We start from the raw sequence: 21,439 nt of genomic DNA on the forward strand, positions 1-21,439 counted from the left end.
TCTTAAGGAAAACCCCAGAGATGAAATAGTGCATTCAATACGTGTATTATTTGTTCAATAAACACTAGAGCTTCGAAATGAACAAAACACAATAGAAAAATACACTTACTACGCTCCTTCAAAGATGCCTAAAAATATTAACAAAAATGGAAGATGTGCAAAAAAGCTGCTGCCAGCTATAGGTGCCAAAATGAAGACCAGGAAAAGTCATTTTCTCTAACGTTGGTGTGTAGATTTGTGCTTGCCTCTGCACCTCTTGTTAAATACGTTTAAATGCTGACTGAATACCTAGTTTATTACACTTCTGTTAAAAATCAGAATATATAAAACTTTACTTCACAATATTTCAAATCATCATATTTACATCTCAAATTCAAAACAGTCAGTGAAACATACAGCAATGTGAACACTCAAGAATTTAAGATTAAATTAAAAAAGCACACAAACATTTTAAAGCATAAGAAGTCTATGGCCACTGAAATATGATAGTACAGCAGCTGGGGCGTGGGGCAGGGGAACCACGATTCACCAGGAAGTGCCAGTTTTTCTACTTCTGCAAGTGGGCCAACTTTTCAATTTCATCTGAACACAGTCAAAACTTTCTATTTCTTTTTAAAGCAAAGAAGAAGAAGAAGCATGGTATCTGCAAAGTTTGGCTTTCAAATCATGTCATTAAGTGTAAAATTCTACAGCTATGCAGACAATATGCAAAGCAACTTGAGAGCAATTTAGGAAAAGGGTGCATCTTTCCCAAAACAGGTATTTCACTGAGAAAGGCATTACTGAAAGGCAGCAATGAATAGGTGAAAACATCAATCCTAATACTTCATATATGTGTGTTTTCCAGATTTTTCACTCAACTGCACGATAAATACAAAATTCTAAGGTAGGTTACTGTGTAGAGGAGGGGAAGGGAACCTGTGGCTCTTGAGATGTTGCCAATGGGCAGGGATGATAGTTGTAATTCAGTGGCATCCTTAATGCTAAAGGTTCCCTGCCCCGTGTATCACACACACACACACACACACACACACACACACACACACACACACACACACCAGGCTACAAAGCAAGCAAGGGACATAATGACAGAAAGTATTGCTATGAGTGACAGAAGCTGCCCACATCAAAGAAATAAGAAATGCCCAAGTGCACAATAGGCTTTGGATGCTTGTTTCTACAAATTTGTGCTAGTAAGTGACAAGAGAAGGACAGCAAGTCAGTCTATGTGCTATTCTACAAAAGCGACTCCTTGACCTTTAAGAAGGAAATTCCTGTTTGAAGAGATTGCAGATATTTTAGTCTTAGCCATTCTGTTGTTGTTGTTGTTTTAAAAAAGCCTTTATGAACTTTGGTCCAAAACATTATATCCTTCATATTGCTGATGGATATTTTCTGGGATCACAGTTGCTACACACACTCTGGAAAAACATTCAGATTCTGTTGTGTGTCTTGCTTGGACATTAAAAAGTTAAAAGCATTACTGTAATGCAATGCTGTATTGTTTTTGGTCTATGTAGTGAAGCAGTTCTCATTATTGGAATTATTTATGTGTTGATTGCTGTCCAGGATGGCTAATCTCTGCAGAGGAAAGCCATTAGTGTTGATGTACATAAACATTATTTTCACCTTCTGAAGATAAAAGGAACAGACATGGTTTCCTCCAAGCAAATTGGAGGTTTATTTTGGCCAGCTAGAGGAAAGTGCAGGGGGTCTAATTTTTGTTCATCTAGCATTCCCTGGGTGTTACCCGAGAGGGCACCCGCAATGACTTTTTGTGATTTTGTGCAAGTAATTCCAGTTAAGTGGGGCTTGGTATCAAGCATTCATTTTAAGCCACATTTACACACACACCTTGCTAATATCGTGCCCTCTAAAACAAAACACAATTTAGAAAGTGGGTGCACACCTTTTGTAGAAGAGCGGAACAATTTATGCTGAAGTTCCTCCCCCTCCCCCTTTCACATCCACCATTTCCTGCAGTGTCTTTGTACAAACAATGCATTACATAAGGAGCAACATACATTATTTACATAAACATTCATCTGAACAGGCACCAGAGTCCTTCACCTTTCTTTTCACAGTGGCAAACAGCAAATGATCTACAATACTCTAATCGGCAGTTGTCATGGATACCATGTAAAGCTCAGCAATGTTGTGTGTGAATGGGTCCATAGTTATAGAAACTCCACATAGTTCTCAGGGATCAATCCTGTTTTTCCATTCAAGGTTCCTTCCAACCAGCCAGGCTCTTGAGATGGATGAACTGAGAAGAGAGTTGAAGGTTAGTAAGTCTATAAATCCGAAACTTTAAAATAGAACTAGAATGTTGACTAACTTTTATATTTCCTGTTCTTCCTGGCCGTAGGAGTGGGATGGACCCTCATCCTGGCCACAGAAAGAAAGGGTTATCCTCCAATTAAGTCTTCCTCTGAGAGGAGGGGCTCCACATAACATGCCTGAGCAGTGTACTTTCCAACCCCAAACAGCAACTTAGCAAACCTATTACCTGTATGTCTAAATAATAAAAGGTTAAGAAAGAGCGAGGAAGATAGTTGAGAGACATCCCTGGATGTCTCTGCCTAACCCTATCCATAAATCAGCTAACAGAGAGAAGAGGGCACTACTGAAGAATGAACCAGACTACCCTGAATCTACCAGGAAGAACAGAATATTTATTGGTCAGACAACATTCCATTTTCTACCCCTAGTGTCCAGCAATTTCATCCTCAAGGGGATATAGCCACCCCTGGCCAAAAAATCCCTCTCTCCCAGAATACTATGAAGTGCCACATCCTGTGTTAACGGATGTAACAGTGTTTACAATCACTGTTGTGATTGCAGATTACACAGGAGGAGGAAAAGAAAAGTAGTAGTGAGGGTGACAATGGATATGATCAAACATACATATGCATTTATGCTCTGCTTCAGTAGGAGGCAAGGACTAAGGGGTTAAAGTCTCTGGCTTCATCTCTCTCCCTTCTCTTGCTGAAGAGTCTAAATGTTTATGGTTCCCCTTGCTCATTTCCCTTTTCTGTAGTGCTGAGGTTTCAAATTCCATCTTTCTTCCCTTGTGGCCTATTCTTCAGCCTAAAATTTCCTTCCATATTATCTTGCCTAGAATTCATTCCCACAATCTCCTTGTCCCCACCCTCCACACCCTTTTCTTTTTTTAAGCTCTCTATGTTTATGTAGTTAACAGACATTAGGAAACTATATTCCTGTTTGTGAAAGCCATCGTGATGACAACAGGGTTACATAAGCCTGGCCATACATTCTAGCTCACAGGAGGAGGAAGGAAGAAGGAAGGAAGTATTATCAAGAGGCCATTGCTGTTTCTGTGCAGATAATGCAAAAGCCACTCTTGGGACTGAACAGGGCTTTATGGGGAGAAAAAAATCTGGAAAGATAACCTTCAATACTTAAGAAAATTAATGCACTTATTCTCTTTCTGGCTTGCTCATTAATGGGATTTCCTATGCTCGACTCTGGCAAAGCGTTTCCTTTACTGATTTAAACTCTAAGCTGGCAATAGGCATCAGGACAGCCAAGCACCATGAAGCATGCCCCGAGATAACTCCTCCCCCCTGCTAAAAGATGTTTAGGGTAGCGTGGGTTCCATGCCAAGCTTCCACAAAAGAATGCTACCAATATATATATATATATATATATATATATATATATATATATATATATACATACTTTGGAGCAAGTAAAAAGTTAACAGCAAAAGTGTGGCACTTGAATTTGAGTTGCTCACCCGCGTGCAATCGTGTGCAATTTAAACACCCCCATTCCGCTCCCCGTCCCACTCCCGTTCCGCCCTTTTAGTGACATCTTTTATGACGTTTCTGGGTCAATTCCGGTTTTGGCGCTGTGTGTGTTTGCACAATTGTACACATATTGGCCATGCCTAAAACAGGGGTTGGCTGTATTTGGTTCCCTACTTAAATCTGAGGTTGGGGATTAGGTTAATCTATCAAATGAAACACAAAACTGCCTGAATAGATTTGAACATGATTTTATGCCAAGAGATGAGAGGCCAGCAAAGTAATAGTAATAGTCCTCTTCCTCCTCCTTACTTTTTATCCTGCCCTTCCTTGAAGGAACTGAAGGCAGCAACCATGGTAGGAATCCCACCATATTATTTCCTCCTCATCCAACTGCATAGGTTTTCAACATGTTATCAAAATTTAACACAAATAGCAACCCTACAATGACAATGGATTTATTATAACTAGAATGGTTAGTATCAAGGTTGCTTTTACTTATTCATATTCTATATCCCTCTCTCATTTTGTTCTAGCCCACTAATGTGTATGAGGACAAGGAAAATGCTTGTATATTGATTGGGGTGGGGAGCAGGAAGAGGAATTTGAGTAAGTATACTTTTCTGTACAAAATTCAAGACATTTTATTTCAAAACTGAACATCAAAGTCCCTCTAATGGTTAAACAAGCAAAACAATGAGGCACTTGGGAACAATAGACCTCTAGGTTGGTTTGGAACAGGCTTCCTCAAACTTGGCCCTCCAGTTGTTTTTGACCTACAACTCCCATGATCCCTAGCTAGCAGGACCAGTGGTCAGGGATGACGGGAACTGTAGTCTCAAAACATCTGGAGGGCCGAGTTTGAGGAAGCCTGGTCTGGAATTTCTTTCTCAGACTCGGAATACAAAAATACTTTTTAAGAGGAAACAGTATGTGTATCTTAGGAAAAGTTTTTAAAATATCAGCATTAAGGAAGTTATGTGACACCTCAAAAGACATCAGTACAGTGGTGCCTCGCAAGATGAAAATAATCCGTTCCGTGAGTCTCTTCGTCTAGCGGTTTTTTCGTCTTGCGAAGCAAACCTATTAGCGGCTTAGCGGATTAGCGCTATTAGTGGTTTAGCGGCTATTAAAGGCTTAGCGGCTTAGCGGCTAAAAGGCTATTAGCGGCTTAGAAAAAGGGGGGGAGCGAAAAAAATCGCAAGACTTGCAAGACGTTTTCGTCTTGTGAAGCAAGCCCATAGGGAAATTCGTCTTGTGAAGCGCATCGAAAAACGGAAAACCCTTTCGTCTAGCGGGTTTTTCGTCTTGCGAGGCATTCGTCTTGCAGGGCACCACTGTAAATGATGTGGGCTCATTTGTGCTGGATCTGTCTTATACACATGGCTAAATTTCTAGGGGTGTCAACAGGAAAACTGTATATACTGGTATTAGCTGCACAATCCTATGCATGTCTACAGAGAAGTAAATCCCAATTCAGGTCAATGGGATTATTCCTGGATAAACTGCATCCTAAATCAATCAATCTGAATATATTTCAGGCCCGGGGTTAACTTTCAAGCCCTGGGCACTAATACAGGTGAATGTTACCCTAAGGAAAAAAGGCATCTTTCATTGCATTCCCATAACTGCTAATATTTTCTCCTCCCATGTGATATCTGCATAGTCCTTATTGAACTGCCCTGTCCCTCTTCTTTTTATTTTGTTAAAGACAATTCTTGAGCAGCTACTTGATTCTCCATCTTTTGTTACATTTCTCATTTCATTTGTACCCCATGGAATATATGTGATTTACCTCATTTTTGTGTATATTTTATATTTGTAGGCGAATTCTGCATTCTACAGTTTTTCTCTCCAGACAGTCTCTTCTTACAGCCTTAGTCAAATTTACATGTTTGTATTAAAATGATTAATGCAATTAGTTTTTTATTATCCTTTCAATTGATTTCCACATTGTTCCATTATTATATTTAGATCAGAACAGGATACTGTATAGGAGAAGGTCATCTGTATAATCCTTGTTAGTATTCTCGACATGTAAGGTTTTTTTTGTTTGTTTTTTAAACAGTATTTAGCTTTAATGTCCCCCACCACAGGCAGAAAACTTCAGCTTCTAAGGAAGATGGTAAGAGGGATGAATGAAATTTTGCAGTTAAACCAAGGAAGGCAGAGAAACATTTAGAGAGATCGTGTAAATGATTTAAAGGGAAGGAGGAACTTGTTGCCAATGCTTTATACTGTTCTGGCCGAATCCTCCAAAAGAGGCAGTATTTCAGGGATACAAGAATTAATGCTCATTCAGGAGCTTATGGCAATGAAAAACTGGTGCATCATAGAATCATCGTTGTAGAGTTGGAAGGGAGCATGAGGGTAATCTCATCAACCCCCCTGCAATGCAGAAATCTTCTGAACAATGTAGGGCTCAAACCTATGACCCTGAGATTTAGAGTTTTTTGCTCTGTTGATTGAGCTACACTTGGTCTATGGTATCGAAACAAGTGGCTGTGAAATTATATTGTGTGATATCCTGTTGTGACCATCTGCTAGTGCAGTGAAGTCCTGCTTCCTTTCTACAGTAATGGTTGCTTGTGCCTGAATTGAGAAAAGTTCTGTGGCTATAGTAGTCACACCACCTACTTACCCTCATGTTCCTCCAGTCAGTAAATGTTGGCATTATGAGTATGCATATGGAGACAGACCTTTCATGGCTTTTTTTGAGGGGGGGATTTAATACCCAGTATTCTGGGATTCTACTCTTGTTGGAGTAGAGAAGATTAGAAGAAGAACTACGTGTTTGCCTGAGCTATGGCAAACCTTACAATTATGATGATTTCCCCCCCTGCAGCTAATGGTTGCTGCCATGGACAGTACCATCATCTCTATCTGCCATATCTTTCCCCGGAAATCAGCTCGCAAACTGGAAGTTCGCATTCGTTGGAGGGATGTGGCATGATCCCGAGGACTCTCAAACTACCTCCAACCCGTCCTACTCAGAAACTGGGATGCCACACAAATGGAAAAAAACCAACAACATTTGTTTGGTACATTATACTAGCTGAAAAATGACCTTTTTGTTTGTCAGCATGCCAAAAATGGGGGGGGGGGGGCGATGACGGACCCATCATCTATAAATGGTAAGTGTGGAAAGGCCCTCAATGCTTACATTTATAAGCCGCCATACAGTATAAAGTATACAACCCCCTGCTGAGTTATTTAAATATAGGAAGCAACACTGAATAGTTTGCCCATCTTTGCTGTGATCATATGGCAGGCTTAAATAAATAAATAAAACTGAACTGAAAGAATGGAAGGAAATTCTGTTGCACCTTTCACTGCATTAAAAACATAAGGAGGTTTACAAATACTTCATTGGTGTGATAGGGTTAAAAACTTTTACAGAAATTAGAGATCTAAGTTAATCAACTCTGTAGTTGGCAAATTGTCATTCTACATGCCAATGTAGCTATTATTATTATTATTATTATTATTATTATTATTATTATTATTAAACCTAGGGAGGGAAAGGTACTCCTATGCATGGTGATTTGAGCAAATGAAACAAAGAGCATGAAATAACGAACCACTGTTACCACTGAATGTGAAAAATTGGCTGCTTTTCTCCTGGCCAGAGACGGGATTCTCATAGAGCTTATGCTGTGTCTTGTCAAAGATAGCAGAGGTTCAGGGTATCCAGAAGAGGTGGGGCTCTCTCTTTTGCTACATACGCTCAGTTTGACTAATGAGAAGCAGACTAACATAGCTAGTTTGACTTGCTAACTCTCACGCAAGATTACAGCTCCAAGTTGAAAAAGTATGGCAAATAAAAAAATGTGCTTCATTTGACATATTTGGCTTGTTAAAAACTATTTTTAAAGTGTTTTCTCTTAATGCAGCAGTTATAAAATGCATTTTGCCACATTCAGTAGGTCGACTGCAACATAGTCCTAAGTGAGGTAACTAGGCATGGAATGAGATCCATTTGCACAACAAGACTCACTTCTCCTCTTTTCCCCCAACCTGTTCTGGGTCCCCCCCCCCAACCTTCCACAGCATATTTAGGAGGCAGGGGGGCGGGGGGGAAGTCCCATTGCGCTGAGTGGACCTCATTCCGTGCACACAACAACTTATTTGAATCTAGTGAATATTATGCAAGTTGTCTCTCAGTGTGGCCCAGCTGATTTTTATCTAGCAACCACTGTTTGTTCAATATAAACAGCCTTTCTCTATTTGTTCTGCTTTTCTGTATGCCTAAGAGCCAGGGGAGAGCAGGCTACTAATCAGCAGAGAGTTCCAAGAATTCTATCTGAAGCTTGCAGTCTTATAAATAGATTCATTCTCTTCTTCAGTATCTTTTGTTTTTGCAAAAATGGTAAATTATGGCCACTTCTTCTCTCCCAGCTCCTAAACTTGGCACTCTTCCTCACTTAAACCTGTTAAGAGTCTCTGTCCTCAAACCCACAGCTACACCTGGTTTGTCCACCAGCCATTTGGTGATTTTCAGTAAGTCTTTTACTCCTGACCAACTGACCCATTAGCAGGTATGGAAAAAGATGACACTGCTAACCTACCCATGTTGAATGAACTGGGCTGGTATCTCTGGTATATTATTATCAATCCAACTGAAATCTCTTCAGTATTAACTGAACTGACAACCTGCAGTTAGAAATACAGCCAAATATTTATGTGGTTGACTAGAGCTTTACAAATTTCAACATCCACAAAATTAGCCATGTTTTCCCCTGCTCATTATTCCCCATTTTCCCACCATAATTACCCTATGCCAGCAGCTCTCTCTCCTCCTTGGGTTCAATTGAGTATTTACCCTTGCAACCCCAAAGATGCACAAACTGGTGTGCAACATATAGTTTTTAGCCCATATGTTCCCAATTAGTAAACATCAGATGGGCAGAAAGATGTAGTCTGTATCACCATTTGTAACAGGATGAAGTCTTAAGATTACTCAGTGGGAAACACAAGCCTTCTCTCTTGAGAAATCACCATTCACTCTTCTTTGTGTTATGTAGGACTGGCCACACATGGATACTCACCATTATCAAATATGGTGCCTGCAGTGAAGGAGAGTTCTGAGTCGTGCTCTGCTTTGCAAGCATAGAGTGCTCTGGCTCTGCGGAATGGAGAACTGCAAAAATAATAACAAAAGAATCAGCACGCAGGAAGGTTTGCACATGTTTTCTTTTTGTGTGTATGCAGACTTGAGTATTTCTAAAGTATTGTCTCCTGAAAAATCCTTGAAACGTGGATCAAAACTGCTAGATGGCAAAATGTGGAGGAAAAGATGAAACACAGGTCAAGGGAAAAGGAATAATATTCAAGATAACACCAAGCATATTTAGAGGATGAGAGAGAGAGAGAGTGGGGTAACATTTCTTCTCCAAAACCAAGTTTCGTTATTTTGGATTTTCAACATTAACTGCTGCATTTGTGACCAAGGGAAGCCCATGGTTGCCCAATGGAATGAGCAATACTATGTCAGGGAGTGATGGGCAATTAAAAAAAAAGAATTAGAGGCAGAGAAAAGGAATCAACTCTAAAGAGTCAGCTGGAAAAACTTTGTGAGGGAGAGAGTTTCTGATAAGAAACATAATCCAGAGGCCTGGCTCCTGGTTGAGGCTGACGTAACCAAACTCTGCTAGCAATCTTTCCCTGGCATTGTAAATCATTTGAACTGAGGATTTGTTGGTAATTTTTCTCCCTAGCTCAGTTCCAAGACTCCATCTGCTTGAACAGTACAATGCAAATTTCCAACCCCGAGGAAGCCTTTCCTATAGTGATTTACCCGCAGTGGAACCTCCATGCCACAAACCACAGTCCTGCCTACTCACATGTTACAGAGGCTTGAGAAATAAAGCATCATCAATCTGGAGTGGCAGCTGCTAGTTTAAGCCCTGGACATGCTGCCCCATGAGTGATCTCTTTCCCTCAGGGGAAGAGTGGAAAAATGAGACACATTTTCCCCAACAAAGTTCCTGGTCCTGCAGCAGTCAACTGTTGCTGTTGTGACAGATCTGGGATTTCACCCAGTCAAAAAAGCTTGAGTGAAAGTGATGGCGCCTAGATGAGGCACTCTGGTTGGTAGAGCTATGGCAGCTTCCTAACTGTAACTGGGAGCTAGCAGAAGGTGACACCTTTCAAGAAGAGGCTTCTAAGCCCTGTTTTCTCAGTCACTTTAGAGTGACCTTAAAACCCAAAGACCTAAAAACCCTTTTGCTTAGAGGGCATTCACCAGTATGATTAATCTGCATTTTAAAGGACAACTGGACAGCTAAACAGCAAGTAATGTAATCCACCAGAGAGCTCAGAGGTATTATTATTATTATTATTATTATTATTATTATTATTATTATTATGGATTGATTTTATTAGTTTTTCTTGGATTGAGAAATGTCCCATACTTTACTCCCCCCCCCCAATTTTCCACTGAAAAACCTTTTGTTCTGGAATTTGGATACACACAATTCCTTCCATTGGTTTCTGATATTTATTTTTTTCCTCCTTGCAGATTAGCCATATGCCTGACTGAATGCGTTAACACAGCATTTTTTTCCCCATTAGCAAAAAGCACAGTTGTTAAATTTGAGCGCCTTTACAGTCTTTGAACATCCTTTGCTGACAAATGCATAAAGGGAAAAACAGATCACCTGGACAGCAGCATAATTAATGTTAGAAAATGGTAGAGAAGTTTCATTCCAATCCAGATCAGGAGATCTTCAACGGAAGTTTGTTAAAGCAGCCAACAATTATTGCATATTAACTCTAGTTAAGCAGAACCTCCATCTAATAATCTATCAAGTGTTTCAACTAGAAGGAAGGCCAATGGGGGACCTCCTCCTAATGCAAATAATATATTTCAGGCGAGATTGTCATCTGAGAATATGGTTAAATTCTCCCTCTTTCCCTGCTGTGATCACAATAATTATCACCACTAGTGGATGCTAAAAAAAAGAAGTGTATGTTAACAACACATCCTGTTTGGTTCTTGTCTAAATTGAGATTAAACTATGAAAAAACCCTAGTCCTTTTCTGGCACTAATTAGTGATACTTTATCTTTGTAAACATTATCAAGATGGTTAAGAGCCTTAAATTCAACTGCTGCAGCTTCCCATTGATTAGATATAAAAACTGATGTTTTAATGCACACAATCACTCAAGCACATGGCATAACAGCAGAGTAAAAATATATTAGTCTGAATGAATGTTAGGAACAGAAAGCTACATGCTGAACATGTCCAGTGATTGTTACAAAGTCTGTAAATCCAAACCTAATGAATGGAAGACTAACCCACCCAGCACTACTTAATGACTAGGACCAAAGCATTCAGTGCCTCAAAACTGGGTATAAAATTCACAAGGAGGCAATTTCAGAAGGAGGCACTTTACTAAAAACATTTCCAAGAAAAACATCTAGTTATGTAAAGAGATTGTGACAATTGCAGGCTTCCCCCTTGTTTCCTGTTCAAAGCTTTGAGACCAGGAACAAGACACACTTATTTAGAATTTTTTCCTCATCCCACAAATTCTCTAATGGAATCTTACCCACCACACCTTGGCAACAACAAAAGTCTTACACAGAACATTCAATTTAGGATTCCTGTTTGAAGACCACATTAACAGGAATATGATAATCAAAAGCAATATTTTGCATTCAGATGGATTCAACGAATAATGGGAAAACATAACACCTGAAAGCATTTCCATTGCCCAAAAATGTTCAGAATACAACATTTTACTTGAGTCACTATGACCAATTATGGCTTATGTGCTCCATGAAACCAACATGTTGGGTCAAGCGGTTTGCCTGGATTTGTAGAACACCCGCAGGAACGAAAACAAATGAGAAGGGGAACTCCACGGAGACATTAAACACAGTTTAGGGAGATGGGAAGCAAAGCCAGCAGGGCGGGGTCCACAGGGGAAGACAGTGCATTAATTGGTAATTAATACAGGTTACAAGAACAGCTTTGAACAATAAACTGCCACTGCCTGGTCCATTCCCCCCCCCCCCGGTTTCTTTCCTTTGCTGTTATCTCAGTGTATGGTGCTGCAATGCCCTCCCTTTCGTGCTGCAGTGCCCTTCATAGCCCAGCCTGGATTACCAAGGGCATTAATGAGCCCTAGATCTTTCTGATCAGGCTTCTTCTTCTTTTTTTAAAATTTCTGCCTCTGAGCATGGCACATGGCCAGAAAAGCACTCAGTCGAGTTTTGCCCATGTGACCTTGTACAGTTTATGGGAAGAGTGAGAGATTCCCTTGTGTGCGCACACACCCCAGACTCATAATGACAGCAATTCTGATTATGTTACACTAGATGCAGCCTTGTATCAAAACTAAAATGTGACATAGCCACCTTGTAGGGGTATTTACATTTGCAGATTTAAGGCTTGGAAGTGGTTTCCAGTTAAAATTACCATACCCTGGCCAGAATGCATGCGTCTTTTCTGTGCCTCTTTTCTGTGCCCTGTTAATAAACTATAATGTCTACCGTGCATCCCTGTAAAAAGCAAGCAAGTGAGCAAATGAGAGAGATAGATAGTGAGAGAGAGAGATAAGGAAAAAGAACAAGGTTATTAGTTGATTGCATAGAACTCCTACTCAAGGTTAACCCTGAAGAATTTTAAGACATCATGTTAACTTCACTGCTGAGCAAACATCTGAAGAAATGCTGAGGTCTTCATCATATTGTGTTCCAGAGTAAGGATGGGTGTTGCCATTTCAAGGTTACATACAGAAATGAATTTCCTTTGACCAATACCAGGCGCCAAGGCTGCCCAGAAGTTCTGTCCCTGATCCAAAGAGATATCTGTGGTTGCTTAGTAGATAATTGCATCCTGCACATTCTCAGAAGAACAGATACTGAAATCAGGTTTCAGGATGAATCCTGGGCACACATTACAGCATCACAAGCAACTACTGTAACAACTTTCACACAGGTAGCAGACACGTGAATACACATTGTATGTGGATTTCCATCGCTGTCACAGAGCATCCTGCCATGGTTACTTGTAAAGAAAACTGTTTTCTGTCCAGTGTAACTTCATGATCATGAACCCTACACTATGCCACTTAGTAAAGAGGTTTTAACTCCAGTTATTGTCAATGTAAGGTAAGAAAGCTATATAACAAAATGTATTTTGAATATAATATACAAACAAGCCCAAAGAATCAAAGGAAGCACTTCCTGCTTTGGGCTCAACTTGTTGAGTGGAAGCTAATCAATATAGGGTTGGATGGATTTGTACACTTCTGCTCTATGTCACTTTCACATGTGTTCATTCGCTGGTTCATCTCATCTTTCATGTAAGAATCAGTAAGGCAGCTCCAGAAGTGGTGCTTGCTTGTACTGAATTGAAAAAGGGGGAAATGTTCCTAGCAGTGCAGAGTAAACTAATGCATGGATGCAGGCATCTTAATCAAGGCACACATCTGGCCATCATGGAGACCATACATTAGCTGAGTTTGTCCTTGTGGCTGCTCTTGCATTTTCTGCAGTTCTCCCCCAAAGCAGATCAGGGCCCAAGGAAGTTCATTTTCAACTTGGGACTCCCTTCCTCTGGACTGTCTTGCACAATTTTTAAAAATTGGGGGTGGGATACTTTTTCTGTGCATTTTGTACACTTGAACAATCCTCCTTGAGTTTATTGCTGAATTAAAACTGCTAGAAAAACTGCAGCCAGTGGAAATTGTTAGTAAACAATGTTTCTAGCATGGGCTACCCAACTGTTGTTGAAATGTAAGGTTAGCTTGTAAATAAGAAGAGGACACCATCTCAAGTAAAGATAGCCCAAGTCCTGGGAACCAATGCTGGGCAAACATTTGTGGCTGCCATTCTGTACTTACTTACCTGGGAGTAAGCCCCACAGAACTCAGTAGACATGTATAGGACCACTCTTGGAAATCAATGAAGACTGTAATACTATTGGTCTTTTGCAACTATATCCATCTCTTTGGCTGAATGGGCCTGAATTTTAAGAGGTCAAATAGTTTTTGAATGTCTGTAAATGGTCAGTATATATTTACCCATATTAAATGTTCCAGTTCTCATAAACGTCACAACCTCACTGCCTCAAAAACCCTCTATTCTCACTGACACAACTGAATCTGAAAAAAGGAAAACTGGACTGTAGTTAAATGTCAGGCTTAAAAAAGATATAATGCATTTTTTATCTGAAACTATACATATTTGGGGTATGGAAATGAAAGCTTACCTACTGCAGAGATGGTTTTAGTGAGTATCAAGCAAGTCCAGCAATTTGGCAAATATAAAACAAAGTCAAACACAACTGAAGGGGATTCTCCAAAGCTGGGATAAGAAGAAAGCTAAGGTAGACAGTGCTTAGATCACTCAAACAATCACTCCTCTGGAGGTCATGGAATGTTTCAAAGTTTCCTTTCCTGATGCCTGACAGCAGCTGAGGGATTGTGACACTCTGGTAACTAAAACAAGCTGGGCCACAGTGAGGAAGCAACGCAAGGAAAAAGAAGCTTGTAAACGTAAAATATGATAGTAGCAGTGGCAACTTAATTGAGCAAAACAAAACCCTCAAACCTGCAACAGACCTGATGGGGGATGAGTCGCTGGACGTAGAGGAGGTGGGCATAGGGCTGGATGGTGCGGAGAACATAGGCCAGGACGGTGAAAGGGGTGACGTTGGACTTGGATTCTGAGGGCTGCAAGACAGAACCGGATAACTCATCAAGACACAGGAAACCACAACACAGACAGATACACACACTTAAGGTGCTTGGGAAATTTTCGTAGCATCAGAGGAAACTACAAAATGGAAATGTTGGGAACTCCGGAAAATTGCTCCAAGACTGGAGGCTTGTTTATCCACATGCAAACACATGTGTGCACACAGCTACGCCTCCCCATTACACCTGGTTTGTCATTACCTGGCTGGCAAACTTGGCTCTTTGCCTCGTTCAGTAATAGCATTCCAAACTCCAGAGGCCACCTCACTGCACACAGCTGCTTACGTTTTCATATTTCCAAACAACTAACAACATTTCCAAACTACTAACGCCCACAACTTTTGTTTCCGTTTGTTCTGGTGCTATGTGTGTGCATCGTGAAAAATGATACCCTGTTTACATGTAGGAGTAAATGAGCATGCTGGAAAGCCAAGTGAGCATGCTGCTAAAAGGATGGCAAGGAAGAAGTGCTAGTGCTGCCTCTTCCACTTCAAATGGAATGCCAGTAAGACAAGACAAAAACAAAACCCACCACCCTGCCCCACAATAAATCAGGTAGAAATGAAAAACTGAATTTCCACTGAGATGGTGTTAATAAAAAGTACATTTAACATGCCCTCCGTCAGTAGCAATGAGCAGGCCTGTGTTGCTGACCTTGCTTCCCAAAGCTATGCACTGCTGCATAGCTACTGAGAGAAGGGGGAGCAAGGCAGCAGAGAGCTCGGCACGGTGTAGGCGCTGTGTCAAGATCACTTGATAGTGTATCCCACTGCTGTACCCACACCATCCCAAGCTGCCTGCTACTTTGGTCCTCCCTCTCTCCCTCCTGGCAACCAGCAGTAGTACATTGTCTTCTTTGATTATCCAGTTTAGATAGGATAGTGGGCTTCTCATATAGAAGAAAAGAGGCACATATTTGAGTACAATTTCTAAATACAATTATCACTTCAGTACAGAGCTCAGCCAATTTCTCTACCACCGGCCCTAAAGGATCTTTATTGGCTCCCAGTACTTTTCTGAGCACAATTCAAAGTGTTGGTGCTGACCTTTAAAGCCTAAACAGCCTCGGCCTAGTATACCTAAAGGAGCATCTCCACCTCCATCGTTCTGCCCAGACACTGAGGTCTAGCGCTGAGGGCCTTCTGGTGGTTCCCTCACTGCGAGAAGTGAGGCTACAGGGAACCAGGCAGAGGGCCTTCTCGGTAGTGGCACCCGCCCTGTGGAATGCTACCCCATCAGGCATCAAGGAGATAAATAACTACCTGACTTTTAGAAGATGTCTGAAGGCAGCACCTTTTAATGTTTGATGTCTCACTATGTTTTGTTGGGAGCTGCCCAGAGTGGCTGGGGCAACCCAGTCAGATGGGCGGGGTATTATAATTATAATTATAATTACCACTAGAAACCTAGTTTAGGAGGTTCCAATAGGGACCAATCTACTATAGCACCATCAGTTTGCAGTTGAGGATAATATGGGTAACATCCAAGTAACTAAGACTGCTTGTCACTAATGGCCAGAATGTTGTGAAGAAATGTTTGAAGTCCCCTTCCCTCAAACATATTACCCCACTTTGGGGGGGGGGGGTTTGAATACCTGGTTCTGGTTGAAGAGCAGCACCAATGGGTTAGTTTCTTGTCATTCATTCAATTTGGATTTCAGAATTTTGTAAAGACTGCTGCACATGCTCAGTACGGTCTTAATATGGCTTCCTGCTGCTGCTACTCATTTGTGCTATCTTTTTTCCTTGCAGGTAAACCATACACAGGGGACAATTATGTACAATAACACACCATTTATTTTTATTCTATGGAAAACACACCAGTTAAATTGTAGCTTGTATATGGGCTGTGCGAATTCCCTGCTGAGGGACACATGGATAAACAGATCAATTAGAAACATCATGCCAGAAAAAGACAAACCTGGCTTCCACCTTTTCATGATGAAGAGATGTGTGAAAAGTTTGTGAAAGGTGAAAGTAGGGAACATTTTTCCTTTAAATAAAAGGGAATAAATAAAAGGTTAAAAAAATGCTCAGAAATGTTATCTTTCACACACACACTGTACCATCCATTCCTCATGCCCTATGTCTATTTTTTTTTCAGTGTGTGTGTGTGTGTGTGTGTGTGTGTATATAAGACAAAGTATACTGAATGGTCTTCTGTTATTGGAGCTGCACAAACAGCTTTTTTTCAGTCAGTCTATTTTGACAAGTATTTGGATAAAGATTCTCCTTACTTGGAGTTGAATGGAACTATGAAACTGGTCTTGCTTTTCTGGCCAGAATTACTCATGGGTGTGGTTTACTTGCAAAGGCGAAAAAAGTAACACGAAATGGAAGGAACTGTATATGCCTCATTCTGAAATTAATTGCAGAAATTCTCAAAGAGAATCAGGTGTTAAACGGTGCTGAACATGGGGAAATGAAGAGCTGTCTAACACCAAGTCAGATCATTAGCCCGCCGAGAACAGCATGGAGTGTCAGAAGCTTTCCAGCGTTTCCTCACAGCGGTTTTCTCCAGCCTGACCTGGCAATGCTGGGGATTAGACCTGCATGTGAAGCCTGTCCTCTACCAATGCATGTGGCTAGCCCTTCTCCTGGTGCATGGAGAAGTGAATATGAATAAGAAAAATATATCTACTCCTTAGGCTAGTGGCCTTCCAACATACAAAGAGATGTTTTGTTGCTTCTTGAAAATATGTTTGCTTTATTGACAGTAAATCAGGCACCAACATAATATCTTGAGTTCTTTAGTTATCAGTATTATTTAAGCTCTTTGATTTTACTCACATAATGTGGGATTGGTTTACAGCACATACTGGTAGAGTGATTAAGCTCCTACAAGGAAGAGAACACAGTATTTTCTTTCACTGTTAGAACTGAAGACAGAGATTGTGCACTGTACTGAATTCAGATAATTTTACAGTGTTGCTACATACTTGTGGTTTATAATCCTAGAGCTCTAACAGGGGGAAAAAAGAGTTGGGAAAGGAGGCAAAAACGCATGCTGTTGTGCTGTTGAAGATCTACCAAATAATCTGACCTGGGCAATTAGAAACCTTTTTTACTAAATTTGGGGAAGCTAGCACTCCAAATCACTGGTTGACACATATACTTCCCCAACCTAGAGCCCTCTCATCAGCTCCAGGTAGTGATCATGGTATCAGTTCATAGGTGTTTGAGCTGGAAGGTCTTTCTCCACAAAACGGTTTGTGCATTTCCCATATGGATATTCAAGTGCAGCAGGAATGGGAACCTGTGGCCCTACGAGTGCCATTGGCCAACAACTCCAATCATCCTCAGGCAGCATGGCTGTTTGTTAGAGAAAATTGAGTACTTAGTCCCAATCCCTGGAGGGCACAAAGTTGGTGAAGGCTGGTCAGAAACCTAAGTTTTACTACAGGTTTGCAAGGAAGATATGTGCCATAGTGTGAAGATGGAGGAAGTGTTTTCCCCTCCCAAATGCCACAAAGGCATTAGATCAGAGTTAACCTTCTAGTTGTTCTAGCTGGCTGTGTTGAGAAAGCTACCAGGAAGTTAAGTTTATGAGAAGTCAGCACTGCAAAGCACATATTAAAGCAATAATTTAAGGTGCACTTCCAGTTGATTATTGTCACCAGCTGATAATAAATTTAAGCAAGTTTATTTAAAAAAACACAAATGGCTCAAACAGAAATTTACAAATATTGCACATCCCTGTTAACAGAGGCCAGAAATTGCAGTCGTTTGCTTATCACATCTTTTGGTTTGGCCTGTATTCAAATACATCGCTGTGAAAGCAGTATGTAAATATACACAGAAAGCTTAGCTATTTAATTCTGAATAATGTTTAACCGACAAAATTCTTATCTCAGGAAAATATACAGTTACTTAGAAACATGTTATGGTTAAAGGATATAATTAAGATCTTTTCCCCCTTTTCAAACCCTTGGATTTTTCTACTGTACAGAATCATTATTACGTTGAAGGAATAGTGCAACTTTCTGTATACACAGAGCACACCCACACATTCACACATTACCATTCAGCCAACTTTCCTTCTGTACATGAAGATCAGCGACCAAACCAATGCTGGAATTCTCATTTAGTCACAGTAAGGGCTGCTTCTTACTATATGGTAACTAAAATTGCATCCAGATGCTAAGCTGGACACATGTACCAGATTTCTAAGAAAATGAGTCTCCAACGTATCTCCACATCACCACAAGCACTCACTAGGTGTGCCAATTGATGACAAGCCATTCACTGAGAACCAAATCTGGATGGGAAGCCTAATCCTTAGGAAGATAGTTGCAGATATGTCTAGGTCAAGCCTACTTACCTTCACTGCATGTTGGCTTTTTAACTGTTAAAATGTGTCTCAATACCCAACTATTCTACATTTTTTCATTGCTGTTTTCTTTTTCAGTGCAATTTCCCTCCTCACAGGCATCAGCCTCATTTGTGACAAGCTGCCATTTAATCATAGTGGCTATGATGACCTTAATGGTGTGATCACTTCAGGAGTGCTTGTAAACACAATCCAAGGGGATCCAACTGAATTGAATGGCAGTGTGGGCAAATGAGCCTAATGACTGCACAAACAAAGAAGAAACAAAATGGTTATCGAGCATGGAGCACAAAATGCTAGAAAACAAATGCTAGATATGCTGATGACTTTTTCAGTAATGTGTGGCTACATCCAATCAGATGTACTGTCTCTTAAGCAAATGTATGAATTAATTTATACCATGCCCCACCTCCCCAAAAAGCCCAGTAATTATAAACATTAAAAGATATAATTCAGTACAGCCCCAGATTCATCCATGTGGTCTCCCAAATTTGGTAACACTTGGGAGTAAAATTCAAAGACAGATTTCCCAAGAGCTTCAAATGAAGCCAGAATTTTGTCCACAGTTTTCTACAAAATACTTGCAATGTAAGTAATGACATTGCTTCACTCCCAACTGCCCAGGCATCATTTTGCTTGCATTTCTTAAGAAATGGAAGCCAATGTGTTGCCATTGTTCCCAATTTTACATCAGATTCATGTGTCCTACATTGGAGTCCAAAAAAAGAAAAGACAAGAAAACCCACAGTGGGTCGTGTATAAGGAGCTGGTGGCTTCATTCCAATTTTCTTGTGGGAAAATATCCCCATCATAAGAATCAACATCATAATTTGGCACAAAGACAGCATTCTTGACCAGATTAGAACAGTTTTTAATGGAGGTCAGTTGTTGTGAGTTTTGTTTTTGTTTTTTTGGCTGCAACTGTCTGGGTTTATTCTAGGCAGCCTTAATATTCGTTTTATAAAAATATAATGTAGACAAAAGGTAGTGGGGGGATAAAACACTGCACTGAATTTTCACAAACTCTTAATATGAAGGGGTGGCAAAAATATTTCCCCAAATGTCTACCTCTTTTGTTTCTTACAGAAAGTCTTCACAGTCCCAATATACTGCTGCTCTGGTTTGAACAAATAAATCAACCACAACCAGAAAGATTTGGCGATGTGACAACAATACAAAAGGAAAACAAAGCTAACGCAGAGTGAGGGCCATCCCTAGTCCACATACATGTTCCTCATTCTGAATGAGCTTTGTTCACAGTTGCATAAGGAAAAAGCCAGATCTAGTTGCTACAGGAATACACACAGCAGAAGCTAAATGGACCGCAAGACTTTCTCTCTAAATTGGCACCACAGCACCACCACCTGAACACCAAGCATCAGGGAGAAAAGTCTCTGTGTTTGAGTGTGTGCATGGGGGCGGGGGGAAAGCATGGCCTGGTTGTCAACAGCTTCTGCCTCAGTGGTTTTGTTCAGCGGCAGATTATATTTTAACATGGAATTTTTATTGCATTTTTATGCTTTATTTTTACCAGTAAAGTTTTTTGATGTTCAAAAGGATATTGTTTCATTGCTAATTATACCGCTTTAAATGTGGATTTTGACTGAATTTTGCAAATTTGATTTTCATTTGCAATGTTTTGATATTTTATAATGCTATGTTTATGACGCCTTAAGATCTGCTGCAGTCTGCATAGAGATATTTCCAAAAATATAAATCGTTATAGAAATTATATCTAAATATAACTGCGGTTTATGGGATGGGGAGTCTTTGTGGCCTACAGATAAGGCTTTGAAGATGAGGCCATTTAAGCTCAGTCTTAGTTAAAACCAAGTAGAGCTCATTTATTTCTAAACTTTTGCCTCACAGAACAAGATACAACTGTAGCAATGTATATTTATGAGAAGTGAGCAAAGTGGGGGGAAATAACAATTCCCTCCAACAAAATGAGACATTGACTCCTGCCCAGGATCCTTTGCTTTGTGGTGTGTATGCATGAGACAGTCATAATTAGCAGCAGGTTAGAGACACATCAACATAGCAAGTTTGCCCATGCTTCACGTTGTGTATTGAGCTGCTTAACTACAAGGACAGGGTTTCACAAATCCTCTTGCCAGGGCGCCCGCTATTTGTAAACTGCAGGGAACACAGGGCCACTGGTTTTATGATTAGCAGATCAATGCATGAGAATCACACTGCTTCTGCTTCCTGCAAAAGGGAAATGAAACAAGATCCTCTCCCCCCGAGTTCTCTCACGTACATAGAGTGTTTGAGAGAAGGTCAGGAGGGTGGGTGGGGCTGCAGAGGACACACAAAGCTATACAAGTGTCTGGAGAGGAAGAACCCTCTCCTACGGCAAGTCCTCTGCACATGATGCCAGATAACTCAGGGAAGGAATCGAGTCTTTTGCAGAAGGCAGAAATAACAAGTGCTTTTTAATATATGTTGCCCCAACCATTAAAAAAAGAAGTGCTATAATGTGAAAGAATGACGCCAAAGTGTGAGAGAATGAATGCCATGCCAGCAATGTTCCTTAGTCTCCATGAGCTGTAGGATTATTGTAGAATGGGCATCCCCATCTGCATTATCGTTATGTGGAGTGGACCACCCTTGGCTAGAACACCAGCAC

At 40.6% G+C, this 21,439-nt stretch overlaps 1 protein-coding gene across 8 annotated transcripts in view; it reads right to left on the reverse strand.

Moving 5' to 3' along the window:
• Nucleotides 1–277: 277 nt before the first annotated feature.
• Nucleotides 278–21,439, reverse strand: part of ARHGAP26 (Rho GTPase activating protein 26) — a 204,773-nt gene continuing 183,611 nt past the window's right edge. For 6 of the 8 annotated variants that reach the window (XM_053376695.1, XM_053376698.1, XM_053376697.1 and 3 more), the window contains 3 exons: nt 14,347–14,457; nt 8,819–8,910; nt 278–2,266 (listed from right to left, as the gene is read on the reverse strand). In XM_053376695.1, the coding sequence (XP_053232670.1) occupies nt 2,178–2,266; nt 8,819–8,910; nt 14,347–14,457 (292 nt within the window). In that variant the 3' untranslated portion in view covers nt 278–2,177. The remainder of the gene's footprint in view (nt 2,267–8,818; nt 8,911–14,346; nt 14,458–21,439) is intronic. The other 2 variants (XM_053376699.1, XM_053376700.1) reach the window with 1 other exon arrangement.

Source organism: Podarcis raffonei, chromosome 2 (assembly GCF_027172205.1).
Source record: "Podarcis raffonei isolate rPodRaf1 chromosome 2, rPodRaf1.pri, whole genome shotgun sequence".
Classification (NCBI taxonomy): domain Eukaryota; kingdom Metazoa; phylum Chordata; class Lepidosauria; order Squamata; family Lacertidae; genus Podarcis; species Podarcis raffonei.